This window comes from Loxodonta africana, chromosome 9, assembly GCF_030014295.1.
Source record: "Loxodonta africana isolate mLoxAfr1 chromosome 9, mLoxAfr1.hap2, whole genome shotgun sequence".
NCBI classification, from domain to species: domain Eukaryota; kingdom Metazoa; phylum Chordata; class Mammalia; order Proboscidea; family Elephantidae; genus Loxodonta; species Loxodonta africana.
This window is the reverse complement of record NC_087350.1, coordinates 12,670,392-12,694,776: the sequence shown is the minus strand read 5'-3', so window position 1 is coordinate 12,694,776 and position 24,385 is coordinate 12,670,392. Positions and strand designations below refer to the sequence as shown.

General features: G+C 45.3%; 1 protein-coding gene across 1 annotated transcript; it reads left to right on the top strand.

Moving 5' to 3' along the window:
- Nucleotides 1-1,792: 1,792 nt before the first annotated feature.
- On the top strand, nt 1,793-20,473 carry LOC135232405 (NUT family member 2G-like). The gene is made up of 9 exons (XM_064290964.1): nt 1,793-1,894; nt 7,062-7,115; nt 8,012-8,192; nt 13,974-14,685; nt 16,072-16,200; nt 17,389-17,528; nt 18,581-18,876; nt 19,192-19,308; nt 19,670-20,473. Exons 1-9 carry the CDS (start codon nt 1,793-1,795, stop codon nt 20,471-20,473), a joined length of 2,535 nt encoding a protein of 844 aa, XP_064147034.1.
- The last annotated feature ends 3,912 nt before the right edge of the window (nt 20,474-24,385 follow it).

Here is a 24,385-nt window from a genome sequence, read left to right as displayed (position 1 = left end):
AAATAAGAGTCTTGACACGATCAGATACATCCACACCCATGTTTACTGCAGCATCGTTTAGAATAGGAAAAAGATAAAAGCAATCGAGGTACCCATGAACAGATGAATGGAGAAATAAATTATGGTATATTCACACAATGGAATACTATGCATCGATAAAGAACAATGATGAATCTGTGAAATAGTTCATAATATAGACGAATCTGGAAGGCATCATGCTGAGTGAAATTAGTTGCAAAAGGACAAATATTGTATGAGCCCACTATTATAAGAACTCGAAAAATAGTTTAAACAGAGAAGAAAATATTCTTTAATTGCTAGGAGAGTGGGGAGGGAGGAGGGAGGGGTTTTTCACTAATTAGTATATAAGAATTATTTTAGGTGAAGGGAAAGACAACACACAATACAGGAGAGGTCAGCACAATGCGACTAAACCAAAAGCAGTTTCCTGAATAAACTGAATGCTTCGAAGGCCAGTGTAGGAGGGGCGGGGATTTGGGGACTATGGTTTCAGGGGACTTCTAAGTCAACTGGCATAATAAAATCTCCTGAAAAAACATTCTGCATCCCACTTTGGAGAGTGGTGTTTGGGGTCTTAAATGCTAGCAAGTGGCCACCTAAGATGCTTCAATTGGTCTCAACCCACCTGGACCAAAGGAAGATGAAGAACACCAAGAACACAAGATAATTACGAGCCCGAGAGACAGAAAGGACCACATAAACCAGAGACCACATCGGCCTGAGACCAGAAGAAATAGATGGTGCCCGGCTACAACCTATGACTGCCCCTGACAGGGAACATAACAGAGAACCCCTGAGGGAGCAGGAGAGCAGTGGGATGCAGACCTCAAATTCTCCTAAAAAGACCGGACTTAATGGTCTGACTGAGTCTAGAAGGACCCCAGAGGTCATGGTCCCCAGACCTTTGATTAGCCCAAGAGAGGAATCATTCCCAAAGCCAACTCTTCAGACAGGGATTGGACTGGACTATGGGATAGAAAATGATACTGTTAAATAGTGAGCTTCTTGGATCAAGTAGACACATGAGACTATGTGGGCAGCCCCTATCTGGAGAGGAGAGGGCAGAGGGGGTCAGAAGGTGGCCAAATGGACATAAATTAGAGAGTGGAGGGAAGGAGTGTGCTGTCTCATTAGAGGAAGAGCAACTAGGGCGATGTAGTCAGGTGTATATAAGTTTTTATATGAGAGACTGACTTGGTTTGTAAACTTTCACTTAAAGCGCAATAAAAAAAAAAAGTTGCAGCCTTGGAAACCCTATGGGGAATTTCTACTCTGTTCTATAGCGTCACCATGAGTCAGAATCGACTCAACACCACACAAAATAACCGTGTTTGGAGAGGCTGGGGGAGAAAACAGAGACCATGGGTAGGCCTGGTGAGAAGCTTTTCTGTTCCTGGCAGCAATGAGCCTGACTACACTTAGAGCTCAGTAGCCTTCAGTGCAGTCTGGTTTCACCAGCATGAATTTTGAGGGAAGAGTTGGCACAGCAAAGAGGGTGATTACTCATAGGTCTATTCTCACAACAAGCTCTGGTGTTGAGCTGGAGCTCTGCAGCCACACAACGATACCTCCTTGATGATGCTGGGCATGATCTCACAGATGAGGGGTCCCCCTCCCCCCTTCCCTGGATTCTTCAGAGCTGGATGGAGGAACCAGAGGGAAAGCCCACCTTCCTGAGCATAGCCATAACATCCACTTCCCTCGACTACTTGTCAAGTTCTATACCAAGACGGGGGCGGTAGGTGGGGGGGGGGCAGAAAATCAAGAAACAATGTCGAGTGATGATAAAAGTAAATCTAGTGAACAAAAGACTGAGCCCAAGGGTGAACAAAAGTGTGAACAAGAGTGTGAGTCCAAATGTCAGCCCAGCTGTGTAAGGAAGCTGTTGCGACTGTGCTCTGACAAGTGCCTAGCAACAAGTGCCCATCACCATGCGCACCAAAGTGCCCCTCTGTACCCCCCGCCATGCTCCCCTCCATACCCCCCCAAGCCCTGTGCCAAGCCCTGTCCTCCTAAATGTCCCTCTCCCCGCCCACCCCAGGAGTGAGGCACCACGGGCACCACCATCATCTTCACCATATAAAGCAACATGGGGTTGGGGGCTGAAGCCATGAACTGAAACCAGGAACTGAAAAGTAAATGTGTTCCCCTGCTGTGCAAAAAAAAAAAAAAATAGATGAATGGAAACGCAAAATGCGACCTATAGTTACACACAATATTATTCAACCATAAAAAGCAATGAAGTTGTGAAACATGCGATAAATGCATGGACCCTGAAAACACTGTTCTGAGTGAAATAAATGAAATCCCAAGAAGGATCCCACTTTACCTGAAAATCTACAATATGCAAAGATATAGAGCAGATTAATGGCTAGGAGGGATGGAGGCAGAAAGCATGAGGAGTGATTGCTAAAAACCAAGCAATGACAAAAAGAATTTTCAAAACCAAATGAAAAGAAAACCTATGAAATCCTACCATGTATTACTGATTACATACTGTATTTAAAAATACGTGATATTTTACAGTATAAAAGCAGGCCAATCACTATTCTGCCAACAAGAGTATATAACTACTACAAAGTAGGTCATCATGTTGGGAATAGCATATGAAGCAGGCTGGGCAAGCTGCAAGTAATCCATTGGTACTACAAAGAAGCAGTTACTGGATTATTCCAGAAGGAGGTGTCGGTATACTTTGGGGCAGTAGAATCTACCACCATGAAGGAGACTCACCATAAGGCTCAGAAGTCCTTGGTGGGTCAAAGTGAGGTAGGAGCCACGTGTGGAGTCAACTGGGGTCCACCATGGTCATTTGACACCCTCTGTTGTGTTTGAAGCTAAACATGATATGGGGGAAAATAAAGAAGGTCAGGTTACCCTATCAGAAAAACAGGAAAGGCTGAGGTGAGACTCCCAGCGCTAGCAGCATCCTGAGGCTTCAGAAAAGAAAGGACTCAGGGAAGTTAAGAGCTATGTCTATTCACAGGTGGGTCTCCCCAAGCTCTCTAGATCCAACTTCCCTGCCCTCCCTCAGGCACAGAGCTTCCCCATGCCCTCCCCTGTCCTTATCCCACCCCAACCCCTGCCCTGCTTCTCCCACTTCCAAGGAACTGGCACCAACCCTGCCTGGGAAGGTAGGGATCAGAACTAAGAGATGAGACAAACCAGGGGAAATCCAATCCATTCTCTCTTGGGTTCCTGAGGCCTCCTGTGACAGAAAAGACAAGGGGTGTGGCTGGGAAGCACTACTATAAATAGGGCATCTGTCATCTTCTTCCAGATTGTTCAAGGAACACAGACCCAGTTCCTCAATTGCCTCACCTGTCAGCTGCTCTGACTCACCAGATCTAGGCTTGGCCCCACATATCTGCTCAGGTGTGACTGAGACCTTTGCCTCTATCTCACACATCTCAGCACAGGGGCACATCAGAAGATTCACCCTACCCACAGCCAAGGTTGGAGGGATTCTGGCTGTTTAACCTTGTATCTGGCTGTTTCTCAGCCAACTGAGGTCCCGTCAACTTAGGGTTCTTGGGGCCTTCTCTTCCCAGGCCCAGGTGTATTTTCCCTACCTCCTGGTTACCAGTGCTCTTTGACGGTACAGAAAGGCAGCCAGTTTTGGGTCAGGTATGCCGTCATTTTTAGAAATTTAAGGGGGTCTTTTGCAGCAGATTTGCCCAATACAAAATGTCAATGTGACACCTTTCATTTTTAGAAATTTAAGGGGTGTGGCAGCAGATTTGACAATGCAAAATGTCCTTTGGTATCCTGACTGCTGCTTCCATGGGTCTTCATTGTTGATTTAAGGAGCATAAAACCCTTGACAACTTCAAATTTGTCTACGTTTTCTTTATGTTCAGTATAATCCACACTGAAGACTATAGTCTTTCACCTTTATCAGGGAGTGCTTCAAGTCTTCATTTTCAGCATGCAAGGTGTGTCAGCTGCATATCCCAGATTGTCAATGACTTTCCTCCGGACCTCATGCCCATTCTTTTTCATATAGTCCAGCTTCTCAGATTGTTTATTAAGCATAGAGCTTGAAAAAGGGAGATGAAAGAATACAATATTGCCACATCCCTTTTCCATGGACACACAGAAGGGCCCAAGTCCCCCAGATGCTCCACTCACAACCTCCAGTAGAGTACCCCAATGATGCCTAAATGTTCTTGCTTAGCACATTTTAATGACACACAGGGACATGCACAGACACATACACTTAAACGCACTTAAACACACACACACACACACACAGACATGCACTGATCAGTGTCGTGTCGGTAAAAACTTATCAATCCTCTCTGCGGGGGGGAGTGTGGTAAATCTTGATTTGTAGAGATTGACAATTTCCCTGATACAAATAATCCCGCCATGGCCCATCTGAAGCTACCAGCCTGATGTCACTGACCCACACTTGGGCAGAGATAAGCACCGTCTACTATTCCAAGTTAACAGGAGCTGATTCCAGCATACCTGATCCACTTTCCTATTAGTACGTACACACATTCCACCTGCACAATGAGAAGGACCCTTAACACCCATCCCTAATATGTAAACCAAGTATCACTGTACATTTCCAGGAGACACAGCTCCTCACAACTCTTGAACACACACATATAACTACTACCCACACCCTGAATACACAAACATACCACCTCATACTGCCTATAGTCTTAAGACAAAAACCCTATGGACTGTGAATACTCACAGCCATTCCTACAGCTATGTATATACTCTCCACACGTGCCTGAACACACACATGTACAACCAAGAGGACCCAGATATACTCACTGAATACATACAATCAAGCTCTCTAACACCACCAAGTTCAAAATCTCACCTCATAAAAAAAAACAGACCCACACGAAATTCTACATCTCTAAAACATACATAACACACAATTCCCAAATGCATGCACAATTTATATAAACCCTCTCAGTTTCCAAATGTACATCCTGAACCTCCACATCTTCCAGAATAAACACCCCAGAAAACCAATGAAACCAAATACACACACAACCACATACAAACTGTATTATTAACATATAAGTACATCCCATGAACACTGAAAACGTACATACGAGCTATCCCACCAAATTCTGCAAGAATTAGACCAGAATTGGCACAAAGAAGAACCCTAACTGCCTTCATACAGATACAAGCCCTCCATACACTCACTCAAAACCCAACCATGGGTATACACCTCACACATTCAGAGATGCAGGTAAAACTTCAAAACATCAACAATCCTTGCACTCTAGCTAACATACATACACAACCCATACCCTTATGCACCCATGCGCTCACACATGCCAGAGACAGCATACACAGACACACACAAATACCCCCAAATCCTCAAAGTGTACATCACCCAAAACACTATAGATTATCACACGTCTCTAGAATACAGCCTCACTTCCTCAACATCCGAACATGCCCAAACACACCTTGAAACACCCTAATATTCTCCAAAGAAACACGTGTAGAATACTCCAAGAATAATTCACCCACCCACTCCTGACTTACACACACCAGTGTATACTCCCCACTTACAATGAAATATCTCTTGCACATCCTGAATAAATACACTGGAACCCCGTTCCGGGTCCATTATCTCATGTTCCGAAACAGCCACATTCTCAGTATCTCACACATAACCATGTCAACCTGCATCTACTACATGTAAAAACAATTCTCCCACTCCCTGTGCAAATACACAGCCCCATCTTTTCATCAGATACACGCCTCCTCATTTCACGTTACATACCATACTCCCTACTGAAAAATATTACACCTAGCTCTAGATAATATTCATTCAAACGGCCATGCCCCTTCATGAAACACACAAACTCATTACACATACAACTGTCCTCATACCCCAAACATAACCTAAATTATCCAGGATACTAAAAGTTGGCAAAAATATGGCCCTATTGAGGCAGGCAGCCTCAGAGCCTAACCCTTCTGAGAGACACCTGCTCTGGCTTATCCTCCCACACTGAGCAGAATAAGCTGCACATTCTTTTAAACTTGTCCTCGACAAGGTGACTACAGAAAGGGCCATAGATGGCCTCCACCTGCCTCTGGGTAGAGACTTAACATCCTAATGAAAGAGAATCAACCTCTTTTGCCATCCTGGGGATAGAATCCTTGTCTAAAGAAAAGGTATAGTCATCACCAAGCTCTGAGCTCCTGCCTGAAGGTCAGTCCTGAATATTCATGAGGAATTTGCATTTCCTTGTCTCTTCTCTGTAAAAGCTTACCTCCCCAAGGTGCCTGTGAGCAGTCTTGGAGGCAACAGTCCGGATTGTTCCTTTCTGTGTACAGGGAAATTAAGGCATCTTCCTGATCTCCCACCTCAGCCTCTTGTTTATTGGCTATAACAAGTCATGCTGAGCAAAACCTGGGTTTTTCACCTGGCAATACTACAGGTTCCAATACCAATATAACCTCACACTGCCTACCTACACATAGTTCAACAATCCAAAATACTCCAACAGAAACCAATCCCCAATTTTCCACGATACATTATCATGCCAACCCAGACCAAACATGGAAGAATGCATGTGCAACTCCAGAAAAGCACCCAAAGCAACACATTCACACAGCATGCCCTGTGCACACACCAGTGATCTTCCCTCGTTCCCCAAATAAACATAAAGAACAGGCCCTACACCCAAACTAATACACACAGGCACACTCCCTCAGATGCCCATTGTAAAGCAGGGAAACACATTCCAAACCCTACAAAAACACACTTGTACTGAACCACACATATTCATGCAGACACCACCAAATACAATACAAATATCAACTTCCCAAGAACCCATTCAACACACACACAACCCCCAAACTGTGAATTCATAGAAACACATTTCCAACAGACTCCCAAATAGTAGGGACAAAAGCACTCACACCCCTCAGTTCCCACACACCATATGAGGCCTGCGACTATATCTCCACCCTATTTCCACAATACACAACACTGCACAAGTACTTTACCCTCAAAAATCAAACACAAAACTTTCTTATCTCCTCAGGTACAAACACTGACCCCCGACAGCTTCTCCACAGACACTCACTCCGCTGCTCCGGTATAGAAACACAAAAACAGCACCTTACAGCCTCAAATGCACACACAGTTGTGTGCTGGCAAAGGATTACACACCCACACCGGCTTTCTGCAGAGTTATACACACCTACAAAATGTCCCGGATATACATGGAGGAGTGGCACATAATTCACTGATTTCAATCGAACATGCAGTACTCGTGACTGGAAATCGTTTATACACACGTCATTAGCAGGAGGCTTTTGTAGATCTTGGCAAACCTCTTGCATCCTTTACCCACCATGCTTGGAAGTCAATCATGATTCCATGCACGACACTACAAATAAATGCTTGATTTTTAGTCAATTCAGCAAAGTCACTGACTTCCTGAGCAAATCAGTGTCATTTGAACATGAATGTTGGTTGATAGGTTTCTTATGTTAACAAGGAAGACCTAAGAGACGTGAGGTCCTAGGCTGGAACGTGACAGATTTTCCTTGACAGGAGCTCTTTCTGTGCTTAAATGGAGAGTGCCTTTCAAATCCTTAAAGGCTGTTCAAAATTAGGTATTCTTCAGAATGTAACAGATAATGACTTGACACACTTGTCATTTGAAACAGGCATTCTGGAAAATTCCCCCCTCATTTTCTGTCCACCAATTAGGAAAACAATCACTGCAGTCCTGAGATGCAGCCTTTGCCATTTCCCGTGGTATAAATACTGCCAGCACAGGACAAGCTAGCAACCTGAGGGCACTGAATTCTACACCATGAAAGGGGATCTCCCTGTACAAAACCCACGCCTGCAAATAACCCAAGAGCCTACAGGAGGGTAAAGCATAGCAGCAACATTACCAAGGATGTTTGCGTGTCCCTTACCTTCCTTTGTAATAGAACTGACCTATGAGAAAGCGGAAGAGCGGTGCGCTCCTGTGTGCAGGGTCTGAGGCTTCGCCCTGGCACAGCCCAGCCCAGCGCGAGACCTACCCTTAGGGACCCTGCCTTCCCTGCTCCTGCCGCGCGCCTCCCTGAAGGGGACCTTCTGCAACTGACGCCTGAGGCCGTTAGAGGGCGGCAGTTCGCGCGCCCCAGAGCCTTGTCCCAGGAGGCTGTGCGCATGCGTGAGCTCCTCAAGCAGGGAGGGCTTAGCCTTGCACCCTGAGGGCTTCTTACCTAAAGCATACCTTTGTTGTGAGTGCATTCTGACTCACAGCGACCCCATAGGACAAAACTCCATCATCCGAGGGCTATTTTTGCCTCAGGCAGCCCTGCTGATAATTGAAACCTCCCAGACTGCCTTGCAATAAGAAATGCTTGATTTTCACATCACCTGCCTGTGAACTTCCTTCTTGTTGTCCTTGTTAGGTGCCATCCAGTCAGTTCCGACTCCTAGTGACCCTATCCACAGCAGAAACAAACACTGCCCGGTCCTGTGCCATCCTTAAAATCGTTGTTATGCTTGAGCTCATCGTTGCAGCCACTATGTCAATCCACCTCGTTCAGGGTCTTCCTCTTTTCCGCTGACCCTGTGCTCTGCCAAGGATGATGTCCTGCTCCAGGGACTGATCCCTCCTGACAACATGTCCAAAGTATGTAAGATGCAGTCTCGCCATCCTTGCTTCTAAGGAGCATTCTGGTTGTACTTCTAAGACAGATTTGTTTGTTCTTTTGGCACTCCATGGTATATTCAACACTCTTCGCCAACACCACAATTTAAAGGCGTAAATTCTTCTTCAGTCTTCCTTATTCATTGTCCAGCTTTCACATGCATATGATGGAATTGAAAATACCATGGTTTGGGTCAGGCACCTTAGTCTTCAGGGTGATATCTTTGCTCTTCAACACTTTGAAGAGGTCCTTTGCAGCAGATTTGCCCAATGCAGTGCGTCTTTTGATTTCTTGACTGCTGCTTCCATGGCTGTTGATTGTGGATCCAAGTAAAATGAAATTTCTGACAACTACAATCTTTTCTCCGTTTATCATGATTTTGCTCATTGGTCCAGTTGTGAGGATTTTTGTTTTCTTTATGTGGAGGTGTAATCCATACTGAAGGCTGTGGTCTTTGATCTTCATTAGTAAGTGCTTCAAGTCCTCTTCACTTTCAGCAAGTAAGGTTGTGTCATCTGCATAACCCAGGTTGTTAATTAGTGTTCCTCTAATCTTGATGCCCCGTTCTTCTTCACATAGCCCAGCTTCTCATATTATTTGTTCAGCATGCAGATTAAATAGGTGAAACAATACAACCCTGACGCACACCTTTCCTGACTTTACATCAGTCAGTATCCCCTTGTTCTGTCCGAACAACTACCTCTTCATCTGTGTAAAGGTTCCTCATGAACACAATTAAGTGTTCTGGAATTCCCATTCTCTACACTTCCGACTACATTGTATTTCCATTTTTACATGCACTATACCCTATCACTGTCCCTGGCTCTACAAATCTTCTAGGAACGCATGCTAACAGATCTCTTGAGGGAAAGGTCCTTGATATGTGTCCTTCAGTTTACTTTTCTCCTGTTTTGTGATTAGGAATACGTCTCAGCCACTGTTACTTCCTTCCTTTCTGCATAGCAGGTACTGTGGGAAAAAAAAAATCCTTTTTTTTAATAATATAATTATTGCTGTTAGCCCTTAAAATATCTGCACCAGAATTCCATCATTGTATTCCTTTTAAGGCTTTTTTTTTTTTTCAAGAAAAATTTCAATGATCAGATACCCTTTTTCTGGATATTGCAATATTTCTATTTTTTCTCACTCCCTTGGATGACTCCCTGCATGACCCTATAGAGCCAACACATGGAGACTCCAAGTGCACAGGCTGAGAGAGAAATCACAGTAGTTGACTAAGACTCAGTCATCACATTTTGTCATTTCCTCCAATGCTCTGACGTTGGGTGGAAGATCGTCTGTCGTCTGTGTTCTACGACCCAAAAATAGAGATGATTTTTTTCAGTGGTCAGTGCAGGTCATAGAGCTTTTCTACAGGGATGGTCAGAGAGCCAGTTCCAAAGGACTTTTGGCTTTGCTCTTTCAGGGCCAATATTCATAAATTTCATATGGGCTAATTTAATCACATATGCTTCCATGTTGAATATTTTTCAGGCAGTAGACACAGAAATTGCAGAATGTAGACATTAATGTTCCTCCACAATGCAATGTTTAAATCATTGGCTCTGGGCTCACTCATTCGAATCCAGTGGTCCTAAATCTAGGTAAATATGTACAATGGGAAAAAATTCATGGACTCACTGGCAAGCAGAAGAATGAAAGAACAAGTCTGCTTTTCTTGACGGCCTAGATGCACTGATTTGCCCCACCATCGGCCTAGATTGAAAAGCATTTAAGGTTGCTCCATGGTAGAAGCTCAAGTCCTAAGAAAAGTCACCAAGGTTTTACTTTTATCGAGCACCATGACTAGCTTTTAAAAATATCAGGGAGGTTTTTCTTGAATCTAACTGCATCATTCTAAGCTAAGACATGAGTAGAGTTGTTCATTGTAGGTGTCAGAGAACATACAAAGATAGATGCACGCAAGAAGCTGCTTCCTGGTTGCAGAGAATTAAGGGGTGGGCAATTTCCAGAGAGGCAGAAGCTGCGTAGAGGCGGTCTTTTCACAGTGGTTGGGCAAACACTGTGGATGCTGAAGGTAGAAATATTCACTGGGTCTTATCAGGTTTATATTCCAGGTAAAACTCAGACACCACGAGGCAATTCATGAGGACCACATTATGAAATGACTTTGTCACATAATTGTAGCAAAGAGGGGAGAAGAACCCTTATCTCCTCTGAGCTTCCAATTCTCTGCTTCTCTGCTACAATACCACTGCTAGAGCCTTTTTCTACATTACCCTCTTGAGTCAAAATATCTTCTCCAGTGACAAGAATCTAAGTTAGTGCCAGCAGGGAAATTTTCTCAGTGAAGGCTATCAGTGTGGAACACTCCTTCATACCTCTCTCCTTCCCTTACACCCTCCCATCTGAAGTTCACTACTGCTGTGAGAGCAGGATTAAAGTTGGTCTCACATTACTTTTCTCACTGCAACCACTAGGGGTCAGCACCCTTCATCTCCCATGAAGAATTTTGCATCAAGTGTCTCTTCTTAAAACAACAAAATGAGTGCTCTTTCAACTCATTTTAATACAATGAAAAATACGATCATGATAAAAAAAAAAAAAGCCAAACATATTTAATCAACATTCTACCATGACTCCCACAAAGATATGAGCACATACCTTGATGAGCCTGGATTACAAAGAGCAAGGATGTGTGTAGGGCTTCATGGCTCAGAATGGCCAGGTAGGGGTTAGATGAGAGCAAGTGTGTGTCTGATTTGACTTTCGTGAGTAGAATCCTGTTTTGGCCTCAAGATACCCACTCATTTTAGGGACATGGGGCTCTATCTAACACCTGAAGAACCCAGGGCTGTTGATTCCTCAAGTTGATTCCTAAGCTCATTTAGTTTCAGAGAAATAGATTTTCTGCTCCCTTGTCCGTATATCTACTCCCATACTCACTAAGCCCAAGAGCTCCAGGGCGTTTGATGACCATTCAATATCCCAGATGATCAAAATGACCTGAAAGATTATGTATAATTGGTGTGCTGGTTTAGTTTGGGCGCTGTGTTTTATGTTTATGGAACCAAGATTCCAACTCTGACCTTCTGACTGCAAATTCAGTTCTGCTCTTATGAGGGTGAGTAAGTCATAAATGCTAAGGTTTTTTTATTTTTGTTTTTTTCCTCTGGTAGGTTTGCCAGATAAAATACAGGCCACTTGTCAACTTCAAATTTTTGAGAAACAATGAATAATGTTTTTGTGGAATCCTGTTGTTGCAGTGTTCTCAAAAGCATGTCCCCATGTTACACAGGGATTCCTTGGAGTCCTGTATTTTACTTGCTAAGTCCTGCAAGCATATTTTGGGGGTAATTTGAAGCTCACGAAAATGTTGAAGTTCTCATTGTAGAATCTAGGGTATATGTAAGAATACAAATAGGATCATTGATCCAGAAAGGAAAAAAAAAAGTATAAACATACAGGATTGCATTAATTTTAAGGGAATATATATATATATATATATGTATTGGAACACACCTTCATTGTATAATGAAAAAAAGGGAACTGAAAGAACTTTTGATAAATGAGCATAGCTTGTGTTAGTTACCCTCAGTCGCATACAATATTATTGGAAAGAGGAAAAAGAAATAGAAAATATCATCGATTTCCACTGAGATGGAGAATTTGGTTGCCTAGAAAAGGTGTGGGGGTGGGGGGAGGAGTTGTCACTGCACAATCTTTAAAAACTGTTTGATTTTTCAACTATGAAGAGGTATCTTTCTTTAAAGACAGAATTACAGTCATGGTGAGGAATAAGATACTTAAATATGAATGTACAATATGATAATCTGAGAAACAACAGGAATCTACTTCTGCTCATGGAATTAGAGGCTGTCCGCCTTCCTTTAATACTGTGGGGCTTTCCTGGAAAAAGGATCATGAGTAAGGCTGGCCATGCTGCAGCCCCCAGTTTTCAGTAATGAACAGGAGTTCAGGGACACAAGGACTGCTTCCTAAACAACAATGCATACAATACTGTATGCACACACACACCAAACACAATGGAACTTCTCAGAAAACTGTAATTTCAAACACTCGGATTCCTTGTCTCTATATGTAACCCACCTTCCATTAGACAAAGTGTTCTGAACTTTGTTCATGAAGTACTGGTGCTCTTACAATAATTCAAGAACCTACCACCTAGATTTGGGAAACAGGGTGGGTGTAGGGGCTCAAAACTAGGTATGTTGATAAGAATTGAAGTCTAGAGTAGAGCCTTTGTGCTGTGGATCTGAGAAAGAACCCACAAATGGCCCTAAGACGTTCACACAATTTGTGTTGTCAACCATAATTTGAAGGAAACAGGTAGCTTTTGCCTACCTGTCAGATCCCTTTCATGGAATGTCTCCTCATCCCTACCTGCCCTCCACCCCTCCCCCACTGTAGAATGTCTGGAGTCCTACATTCTACTCCTGTTTAGATTCAAATTTTCCCTCCTTTTCTTGGATCCATGAGCATCTGTTGGAGCCAGATCACGCTCTGAGTCCAGGACAAGGTGATTTCACTTGCTGAAGCCTGCCAGGGAGCTGTGTTCGGTACCCAAGCCTGTGGAGATGTCTTCAGAAGGAGGTAGGCCTGGAGGGGAGGGGGTGTGTTATCAGATTCCTGCCACCCCTCCAACCCTTGGGAATTCAAATTTGACATTTCCCCTGGGGATAAGCTGTCTGAGCAGGAGTGAGGAGTGGACCCTTAACACCATCCTGAATATCCCACCTAGGGAGCCTGAAGAGGAAGATTGGAAAAATGAGACAGAAGGTTAGGGAAAGAGGAAAGGGGTTTTATAGTGTGCATCATGAAAAGAAACACTCAGGAGGAGATGAGGAAAGCACTCTTTTGAAGACTCACTCCTTCAAGAAAGTTCGGAGGACACTTTCTACTTCAGAAAGTCCCTTCCCTGCTAGTGAGCCCACTGAGGGCATTTCGGAGTGGATGTCAACCCTGTTCCACGGGTTGGAAACAGCTTATGAGAGTGGCAGCCTGTCTGCCTGGGATTCCTGATACAGATTCTGTGAGTCAGTGATAGCTTGGGCCTTTTACTTCTTGGTAGACAGAGGCCTTGGTTGAACTGCTTACAACTTCTCTAGCAGAGATCTTCTCGACTGGAAGGAAGAAACACCTAAATCACTCCAGGGATTTTTTGCAGTCTTCACCAGTTCCCCCTTCCATACTGCTACCAATCAGTTGAGATTCATTTGCTGATTCCCAGTGACCAGGCAGGGAATTCGGATGACCTAACACCTGGTTGCCTTTCCTCCTCCTCCATTTACCCTTTTCCTTTGTCTCAACAGCAACTCCAATGCTGGGACCAGATATGACCATGAATCCTGGTGCCTCCATGTCTCCTTTTGTTGCACTACCCTTTCCGCGACACACTCCCAGAGTCCCGCACCGAACACCCTGGGAGCGGCACCCGCTGCCCCTCATGACTTCACCATGCCCTCCAGGCATCCCTCTGGGCCTCTCTGCTTTCCCCAGGACACTTCTGGTGCCAAGCGTTGGGGATTCAGGCCCCAGTGGGGCCAGGTCTGGCAAGGTCATTGTTCAAGTGAGGACAGAAGGGAGATCAGCAGAGCTGCCTGGAATTCAGACCTTTGTCATGGTGCAGAACCCACTTAATTGCAGTACCCCAGGGGCTGCCAGTGGGGCACTTGAGCATGTTCCACCCCCTTTTGGGGAAGCCTCTGCTGTGATCCCTGACACTTCTGTTGTGGGTACTCAGGCTTATAGGGGAGTTTGGTCCCCAACTCTTTCTCTTCAAGCTCCACCACCAGCTGCCCAGCTGGCCTCCATTTTCCCCCAAGTGAAGGCCTGCTCGGGCCAACATGCTTCCTCTGGGAAGGAAAGCCTGGCTGCCACACAATCCAGACCTTCACTGGATGACGCCTCCTGTAACTCCCAGAGTGTTTACCAGAACTACCGACGTTGGCAATGCTTCAAGTCTCTGGCCCAGAGGCACCATCCCCAAAGCCCTGATACAGAAGCTCTTTCCTGCTTTCTCATGTGAGTGCCCTAATCAGCTGAGATTATCCGGCAGCTTTCAAATAAAGAGATCTTGGGGAGACACAATGGAGGTTAGGCTCTTTAGGAACACTTGAGAGAAGGTCATGAGGGTGATGGGATATGTTATGAGAAGATATATTCCTGATAATATTAGCTGCACCTCCCTGTGTAGAACACTTGCAGATGCCTTATCTCGATTAATGCTGACCACTTTGTACATGAAGTCAATCTATATATTTGAATTGTTACCTTAAGTATTATTTACAGAAGACTATAAACACTGTGGTAGAAGCCCTGGTAGCACAGTGGTTAAGTTCTATGGCTGCTAACCAAAAGGTCAGCAGTTCGAATCCACCACCCTTCCGCGGAAACACTATGGGGCAGTTCTACTCTGTCCTGTAGTGTCACTATGAGTCGGGATTAACCCAATGGCAAAGGGTTTGGTTTTGGTTTTTTTAAACACCGCGGTAAAGTCAGGAGCCATGATGTGAATTTTGGTCTCAGATCACAAACACTACGTTCTTCCACTGCTCTTTACCTCCAAACATAGGAGCTGAGCATATTTTGGCCATTGCCACAGGAGACGAGAAATGGGCAAGGCCTAGGACAACCACTTTACATTTACTCCCATCCTCATTCCTCTGGAGAATTCCAGTTACAACAGGGAGGTGGTAGAGTATGCATAGTGATGAAAGGCTTGGGCTCTGTCCTCCTTAGATTTGTAATCCTGAGGAGGGCATTGTACAACCTCACCCTAGAGTATCTCATCAAATAAGGAGACAAAATCGGTTAATTAAGGGGAGAGCTAAGAAGATGATATGACCTAATATATGAAGTGTAGTCCAAAAAAAAGTACCCACAAGAGCGAAATTTTCCTAGCTACAGTGTCTGTGAGTGGAAATTGGCAATGAAGTGCGGGGTCATGGGCTTCTGTGAATGAAAGGCAGAGTGATTAGTCATGTGGGAAGCTTTATCTTTTCAGAGCAGACCCTACATCTCTCTCAAACCTGAGCTTCCCAACAGGTCAATCAATATGGAACTCTGATCACATTCCACAGGATGTTTTTACACATACATGTTGCTCTCAGTGGCTGAAAGACTGAAGGCATCTTCCTCCCTCCCCCACTCCCGAACACTCTCCCAGGAATAAAGACACAGTCCACTAAACCCAAATTTCAAGCAGTCTTAGGGATTCCCTGGGTTCCAAAACAGCCAGTGGTATCCTAGGAGCAAAAGCACTTGAAATCTAAGACACTGGAAGAGGGATGGACACAGACAAATAGCAAGATAGATGTGATGATGGGCAGAAGACGTATGTAGGCGTGGGGTCAAGATGGGGATGGAATATGTATTTCTCAAAACTTACTAACACACATGGGTATTTAGCCCAGTCCTGCGATCCCTGGCTAGACTGAAGCCCACCATGACCCTGGAGGAGGGACTCTGGCGGTCTGTACAGGAATGGCAGCGCAAAAGCAATTTTGACCGGATGATCTTCTATGAGATGGCACAAAAGTGAGTCCATGGCATCCTGGCCCTGTTGGGACTGAGTGATGAGGTGTGAATGAAGAGGGAGTGTTGGTACAAATCAGAGGGTGTGTGTGAGGAGGAGGTGTGCATGTACAAAGGGCTCCTGGTTCCCTGATGATCCCGCTCTACCCGCAGACAACTTCTACCACCACATTCACTGCTTCAAGTTTTCTGTTCTACATTCTTTAAGAAATTCACCCCTTCTACATGTTGGATTTGTGGATGCCCCAATACTGCAGTGTTAAGACAGAATGGGAATAAACACTGTGGCTACCCATGGAGATATAGTCCAAGCTCTAGATACTTTGCAGTGAGGGGATGTGCTGTACCAGACAAGTTCCTGTTTGCCTCAGTGTCCATATAGGTAACAGGGAATTTGGGGCCACTCTTCCTCATGACAACTGGTAAAAAAGTGTTCTACAACCATCCAAGAATGGCCCAAGCTGGAAAGGTGTGTTCAGGAGAAGGCAGCATCTCAGTCACCGTGTTGGACGTGTTTCTGTCCCTCATTGCCTTTCCTTCCTTGGTTTAAAAAAAAAATCATCAGAGGAGCCTGAGGCTTTTGTGAAACCTCACATTCCACCTTTTTCCAAATGTCTCTTGGACCACTTGCCCATCTGGTTTATATCCCAAGGCCTCAAAGCTTGAGACTAGGACCAGGACTCTAGAACTAGTCCTTGGTGTTATCTGCAATCACCTTCATCCCATTCCAAGTTCTGGCTGTCACCTCTACTGTGTGTTTTAGGCAAGAGCAGGAGAGGCTTGGAGAACGGTGTGCATGAGTGGGTCCTGCTGTGTGTCATATAGGTCTGATTCAATTCAACCAACCAGTGTCAGCGTTGTGGTGTGCCATCAGGTGCTAAGGGTATGGAAAGGCAGTGAGCACTAAGGGCTGTGTCAGGACGAGCTTCCAAGAAGGCAGGGCTCATTTCCTTCACATCCTTCCTATGTTATAATGAGTTGTGCTGCAGGTGAAGGGATGATGTGCTGAACATGTAAAGGACCCAAACCTTGTTTGTGTCTCCTGGGAAATGGACTTACTGGGCCTCTGGACAGCTCATTGAAGGCACATCTTTCTCCACTGCCCCATAATTGGCTGTTGCTTGGTCCTGGGGCTCCTGGTGCATCTTGCCTTGTCCTCAGCACACCCTGTGCCTCCCTCACCCTTGTCAGGTTCATGGAGTTTGAGGCAGAGGAGGAGTTAGAGATTCAGATGTTGCAGCAGAGGAATGTGTCTGTCTGCCTGCTTCCTCCAGCTCCACGCAATCTTGATCCTCACGGGCCTTCATCCACTATGGTTGGCCAGCATCCAGGTATGGCTAAGCAAGTTCAACAGGAGCTACGGGCCAGGGGTCAAAGGAGGTATGTAGGGACTGGTTATGTTGGGAGAATGCAATGTCTTCACATGTGGTACTTTTCTTTCAAGAAGGGGCAATGGCTATTTCTATCAGCAGAGACTGCCAGATGCCTGGGGTCTCTGCTACACTTCATTACACACTAGTGGTGAGGTGGTCACGTTTTATAACTACCGTCTCATATGCATTATCAAAGGTGGGCTCCAATATCTAATCAGCTTTAAATGTGGGTCTCAATGAGACTTCTTGGAAAAAAATAGTTTCAAGTTTCAGGTTTCCCCATAAGTTGACTGTCTTAGACCATCTGCCTCTTACATCTTCTCCTCTCACAGTGTTTGTGGCTTCAGGTGTGTCTGCCCTACCAGGAACCATGTCAGTGTCTCCATAATTCTGCCTTTACAACATGGGGTTTGGTAGTGACTTAGTTATATAGTGTTGGTATGACAGAAATACCACAAGTGGATGGATTTACAAACAGAAATTTATTCTCTCACAGTCTAGGAGGCTAGAAGTCCGAATTCAGGGTACCAGCTCTCGGGGAATGCTTTTACTCTCTGTTGGTTCTGAGGAACTTTCTTGTCATCAATCTTCCCCTGGTATAGGAGCTTCTCAGCACTGGGACCTCAGGTCCAGAGGACGGGCTTCACTCTGGGCACTTCTTTGTTGGTGGCATGAAGTTCCTCTCCTCTCTGCTTGTTTCTCTCTTTTCCATTTCAAAAGGTATTGACTCAAGATACAATCGAATCCTGTAGACTGTAGACTCCTGTAGACTGAGGCCAGCCTCATTAACACAACTGCCTATAATCCTCCTTCATTAACATCACAGAGGTTAGGATTTACAACACATAGGATAATCACATCAGGTCCCAAATGGCGGACAACCACACAATACTGGGAGTCATGGACTAGCCAAGTTGACACACATTTTGGGGACACTATTCAATCCGGAACAGGTGGAAAGAGCCTGAATTTGCTGCCACATAAACATCCTCTTTCCAACCCTTCTATAGTGTCCATTCCAAAGAAGGGAGGTTCCATGGCACAGCCCCCTAAGCAACATCAACACAGACCCCAGCACCCTTGGGAGCCCAAGCGGTCCCATGAAATCCCTCCTGAAGCTGTCAAAGAGTATGTTGAAATCATGGAAGATCTACTGGGAACTGCCCATTCAGCCACTGTGGAGCCAGATAGGAAATGTGAAGAAGAAGCAAATGAGGAACAAGAGGAAGAGAATGAGCTGTACCCAGACCCAGGACTCCTGAGCTACATTGACAAGCTGTGTGCACAGGAAGCATTTATCACCAAGGTGGGCTGGGACCTGAGGTTTGGTGTCTGTGGGTTCTGTACTTTTGGCATTCCACCCACCAAACATCTGGAGTTTTACCCCAGACATTGAAATTAAGCTCAGTTCCTTCCTCCATGATCAATGTGTGTGCTGTTTTCTGGTGTATATATGTGTGCGTGTATGAGTGTCTGCATATGTGTAGGTTGGGGTGGTGATATTTTAATACAATACTGGATGCAAATTCTAGAGGGAGATTATTGATTCTCTTCTAGAACTTCTAAATCACTGGTTACTCCTTGTCAAGGATGTTCGCATGCCTCCTCCTTCCGTTCTCAGGTAGAAGCAGTTATTCACCCTCAATTCCTGGAAATGTTACTATCACCAGATTCTCAGGTAGATCCCATGTCCTTAAGGCAGGAGCTGGAGGAAGAGGAAGGACTCACTCTCACTCAGGTAAACCAGAGGAGGAAGGGAGAATCATAACATGAAACCCACAGGATTTCATCTAACCCGACAGTGCCTTGGCTGTCATGGCTTCTGCGGAAGGCCAGCTCCAGGAGTGGGAGCAGGTGCAGAATGAGGAGGTAAGAGATAATGGAGTGGCCAAGAAGAGGAGTGGAGTGGTAAGGCATTGTGGTTGGGAAAACCACACAAGAGGATGGACAGGCAGAGCTGCAGTACTAGTTATTGAAGGACACTCATGTGACTGACTTCCCTAAATCCTGCCCCAATATTATGGTCTCCACCACCCACTCAGCTATGTGTTCTCACAATCTGTACAGAATCAGTAATTATCCATTTTCCTTCCTTGCAGCTGGTGGAGAAGCGACTGCTGGAATTGAAAGGAAAAGTGGGTGTGGAGGCACCCCCAACTTATGGTGTGCCAACCATGGAGTCACCTTGTACAGAGTCTGGGACCAGTCAAGACACAGGGAGCACAGATAACCACAGGATCCAACTACAGTTGAGCGAGAAAATGAGCACAAAAAAGTTGGATGCAGATGATCTACCAAAAGATGGCAGTGGCTATAGTCCTCTGTCTAAGTCAAAAGAAATTGCTCTCTTTACGTGGAGTCCCATGTCACAGGAACTTAAGTCTGAACAATCAGCTTCTCCTCAACGGGGTCCTGGTTGCACCTCCCTTAGATTGGGAAACAGAGAAACCTTAATGTCCTTACAAGCCTCTCCTATTAGTGAAACACCTGGGAAAGGACAAGGGTCCAGTGAAGAAGAAAAGGAAGAGGAGGAACTCCCCAGCCTTGACTTCCTCTTGGCATCTCAAGAAAGCCTACTGCCCTGGAGTCTTTCCAAGAGTCCTCTGCCTGCCTCCAGCATTCTGCACCGTGGAGTTTGGGGTACCTGGGGAGAATCCCAGCCCCGAACTCCGAAGACAGTCAGTCTTAGCCAACCTGGACATACAGCTGCCAAGTGTAAGATCCCAGCTCAAGTCGGAGCTCCATCACTTGCTGCAAAGCGGCCCTACTCAGGGGCTGACCTTGGAGTCTCTGGGAGGGAACCTTTGACTGTGGGTGAGGTCCAACTCTCACTGCCTCTAAAAAGAAAGTGTGACCCTTCCACTCATGGAAAAAGGAGGAAGCATCTTCTTAGCCAGCAGTGAGCTTTCCTCTTCTGTATGTCAGACCCTCAAGTTGGGGTCCCGTAAATAGATTGGGGTTGTAAACTCCTCCCCCATACTTATTAGGTAATGCTCCTCCTCTATCACAGTGGTACTTCTTGGCTGTTGTACAGACGCGATGAGGGCAGAGAAGGAGGCCAGAGCCTGGGCAGGGTGCACATCTACTTCCGTGGTGGGAGATGAAGCACAGTAGCTTTATTTAAGGAATAGTCCTCTGTAAACTGGGATTAAAGATAATTTTGTTGGAAGAAATTCTCATTGACTCTTTCTTCTTGTCCTCCTCTGCTGCTGGACGATTGTGGTGCTGTGAAAAGGAAAAGATACAGGTGTCCCTTGTGTTCCTGATCCACATGTGACTTACCCAGCTCTTTCCTCCAGCTTTACCTGATGTCCTCAGGATACTCCTGGGGACAGTCTGGCTTTGGCCACTCAGGGCTCACTGATAAATCGCCAGTGGTCACTTCCATCATCCATTTTTCATAAGTTGTGGCTTGGTTTCGGGTGCTTTCTGTGGGTATCCTATCAATATCTCTGTCTCTTAACCATCTATTAATGGAATTTGCATTTCAACCTTTCAGCCTTCTTGGTCATTAACTAATGTCTCTATAATTGAGCCTGGAGGCTGCACTTTTCTTGAAGGTTCTTTTTTTCTGTTTGCTAGAAAAATGCCAGGCAACAGATCTTAAATGATCCTCAGCACACCCAGGGATTTTCCTGTGTGGTTTATTTGACTTGACAGGATCAAGGCTTGGCTTCTTAGAGGCGTAGTTCTCTATTTCTCTGCATTTACTCTAAGAAATGCTATCATGAATTCTCAAGAGGACTTCTAAATAAGCAGTGGTAGTATGCTATTTCTGGTGAGGACAGAACGAAACGGAATGTGTTGGAAATATATCTATGAGGATTTCTTCTGATAGTGTGTATATGAGGTATGAAAGTAGACAGAGAAGTTAGGAAGTCCCTTTGCCTTATTTCTGGACAGGAAAGAATCTCACTCAACCGGATTGGGAAGGTCCATCCTGCTGTGTTCAAGAGAACTGACCTCAGGTGCCTTTGGAATCTTCCAAGGAGCATCCTATAAGCACTCTTCCCTTTCTTTCCCAAATGATGACTGAAATTCTAGGGTTAAACTGATGTAGATTTGGTCTTATACTTTCATTTAAAATAGTTCCTTACAAACAAGAGGAAACTTACCTTACACAACAACAATAAAGTCCAGGAGAAGCAGAGATATGTTGAGGTTCATGGCGGACCTGGATGCCTGGAGTGTGGAAGGCAAGATGTGAGCAGGATTGGTAGGAAGGGCTGAGAAGCCCTGAGGCATCAGTTGTCTGACTGTCTGGGCATTTGCATAGACCCCATGTTCAGAGCAGTGGGTGTTCCAGTCGTTTGGCATTTGGTGCCTGTGACCTCCTTCATGTGTTGAGAAGTTCCTAACTGGGATCTGGATGGAGACCTCCGCAAGTAAGATTCTGTTGGGCAAAAAAATCAAGACGAAGAGATGAGAATGAGGGGAGAGAACACCTCTGGTCTTTCCTCAGAATTGTCAAGTCCTTGCCCTCCAATCTGCACTTAACTCCTCAAATCCAGGTGTCCATGGCCTCACATCCCCAGCCCATTCCCTTCAGTAGCTGATTCTCAACTTGGAAGCTCCCTGGAATTCACCAAAGTTTTCTCCCAGCCTAATGCTGTTTTCTCCATGTTCTAAATTCTAATTTTATTCCAAGTGCCTGTGAATTTTCAGGAACGCAATGTGCCAGAAAGTTCCCGGGCAACACCATGCAGGCACCTCATAGAGTGTCCTCCTCAGCATAAGCGGCAATCCTGGTGTATCCCAGGTATTTAGGGGAGTGTACGCATCAAACATCAAAAGACAATGCGGTGAGTGAAGGACAGACCCCTGGCTCCTCCCTTTCCTGGTATTTGACTTTAGAAAACTCCCGTAAGTCCTCTACATTTCAGGATCTTCACTGGGAAAATAGCATAACGCTGTACACCTCTCAGGATGTTTGGGATATTAAAGGAGTGATGCAGCTGGTCCTTGGCACCCAGTGCTGTTGGCTATAGGGGCCGGGAGGCACTGCATATTCTCACACCCCTGTCTTGGGTGGCTAGATGGAGTTGGGTGATACCTCCAGCCCTCAGGTCCCTGATGTATGCGGATGAGGTCCCTGTTTAATGGGCAGGGTGACATCAAATGTCACGAATCTGCAACTCCCCCTTGACAGTTGCAGTTGAAAACAGGCTTCAAGTGTATGCCCTCATGATGCTGAATTGGCCCACACAGGTACAGGCAGGAGTGAACGGTGCTACATGTCCTCAGACCCTTTATGCCAGTGTCCAGGCAAAGGGGCAGCTCCTGGCCTGACTTCCCAGCTGAGGGAGCATGGTGAATTTTTATAGCCAAGAGTCTAGTTTGGGTGCGGACAGCCCTGAGCTCTGGGATAGAGGCCTGGCAGTTGTTGAATAGTGCCTAAGTGGTGTCAGAGTGGACAGCAGGGGGGAGGGGGGGTCAGGTGCAGGGAGGGAAAACAGGCTCTTCTCCCCTGTTAGAGTCTTGGATGGGGAGGGCTTATTTTGACTCCCACACAGTAGGCAGGAGGTTAGAAGCTTGCACTTAACTTTCGCAGGTTTAGTACCATTTCCATCCTGATCCAGAGGCTTCTGCAAACTCTCCACTGCCCAGCCTCTCCTGACATGGTGAAACCTGTCCTGCATGCTACTGCTCTCCTCAGCCTGCCATGCACCAGCTGACCCAGCCAGCAGGGTGCTGGCAACCTCACAACTGGTACTTCTTTGCTGCTTCTGAACTGTCTCTCCTGCATCCTGCCACTCAGTCCAACTCCTCAGCTTTGTCTTTGATGATCTGGGCTCCTACACTGTCATATAGAATTGATCCACTTCTTTTTCATGTCTTGGATGTAAGAAGAACAACAGGAAGCGTCTGATTATTTTGCCATCTTGGCCCTGCCTCCTCCTTTTTTTTCTTTATACAACTAAGGTGTATTCCTATATATATATATATATTTGTTCCATTAGAATAAAGTTAATTGTTCCTTTGAAATAAAGTCAGTGTTCCATGCCCAGGATCAACGATCCTATTTGTATTTTTTTAGTCTAGAATCTACAATGATAACTTTGACATTCCCTCAAACTTCAGAGTCATCCCAAGAATAGACTGGCCAGGTTTAGCAAAGAAAATACACGCACCAAGAACACTTCACGTAATACTGGGGATAGGGGATATACTTACAACAATATTAGTCGTTGTTTAACAGAAATTTGAAATCAATAAGTGCCTTGTATGTTATCTGAAAAAACTACCAAGAGGCAGAAAACATTAAGCTGATATGACTTACCCTCAGAAGAACAGAACTGAATTTGCAGTCAAAAGGCCTGAGTTTCAATCTTGGTTCCATACACATAAAACACAGCACCCAAACCAAACCAGCATACCAATTTCACAAAATCTCTGCAGGTCATTTTGATTATCTGGGATATTGAATAGTCATCAAACACTCTTGAGCACCTAGGTTTAGTGGGCAGAGAGCAGACCCAAAGGTGAGGAAGGCAGAAAATCTTTTTCTCTGAAGAAAAAGTGCATACAGTGCTCTAGCCCTGGATCTTCAGTTGTTAGGGCCCCATGGCTCTGAAATGGGTGGGTATCATGAGACCAATGCAAGGTTCTACTCACTCAGATCAAATCCCCATCCACACACGCACTAGCTCCCATCTATCTCCTAGCTGGCCGTTCTGGGTCATGAAGCCCTAATTCTCAGCTTCAGCTTCACCTGTCTCCATCACACACTCTTGCTTTTTGGAATCCAGTCTCATCAATGTATGTCCTAAATCGTTGTAGGAACCGTGGTGTCATCATCTTTAAAGAAGGATCGT

Coding starts and splice junctions, on each gene's coding strand:
- LOC135232405 (XM_064290964.1), top strand. CDS start 1,793: ATGTCGAGTGATGATAAAAGTAAATCTAGTGAACAAAAGACTGAGCCC. Junction 7,116..8,011: donor ACACTCACTCCGCTGCTCCG/GTATAGAAACAC, acceptor TCCTGTGTGCAG/GGTCTGAGGCTTCGCCCTGG. Junction 18,877..19,191: donor AGGAAGCATTTATCACCAAG/GTGGGCTGGGAC, acceptor TTCCGTTCTCAG/GTAGAAGCAGTTATTCACCC.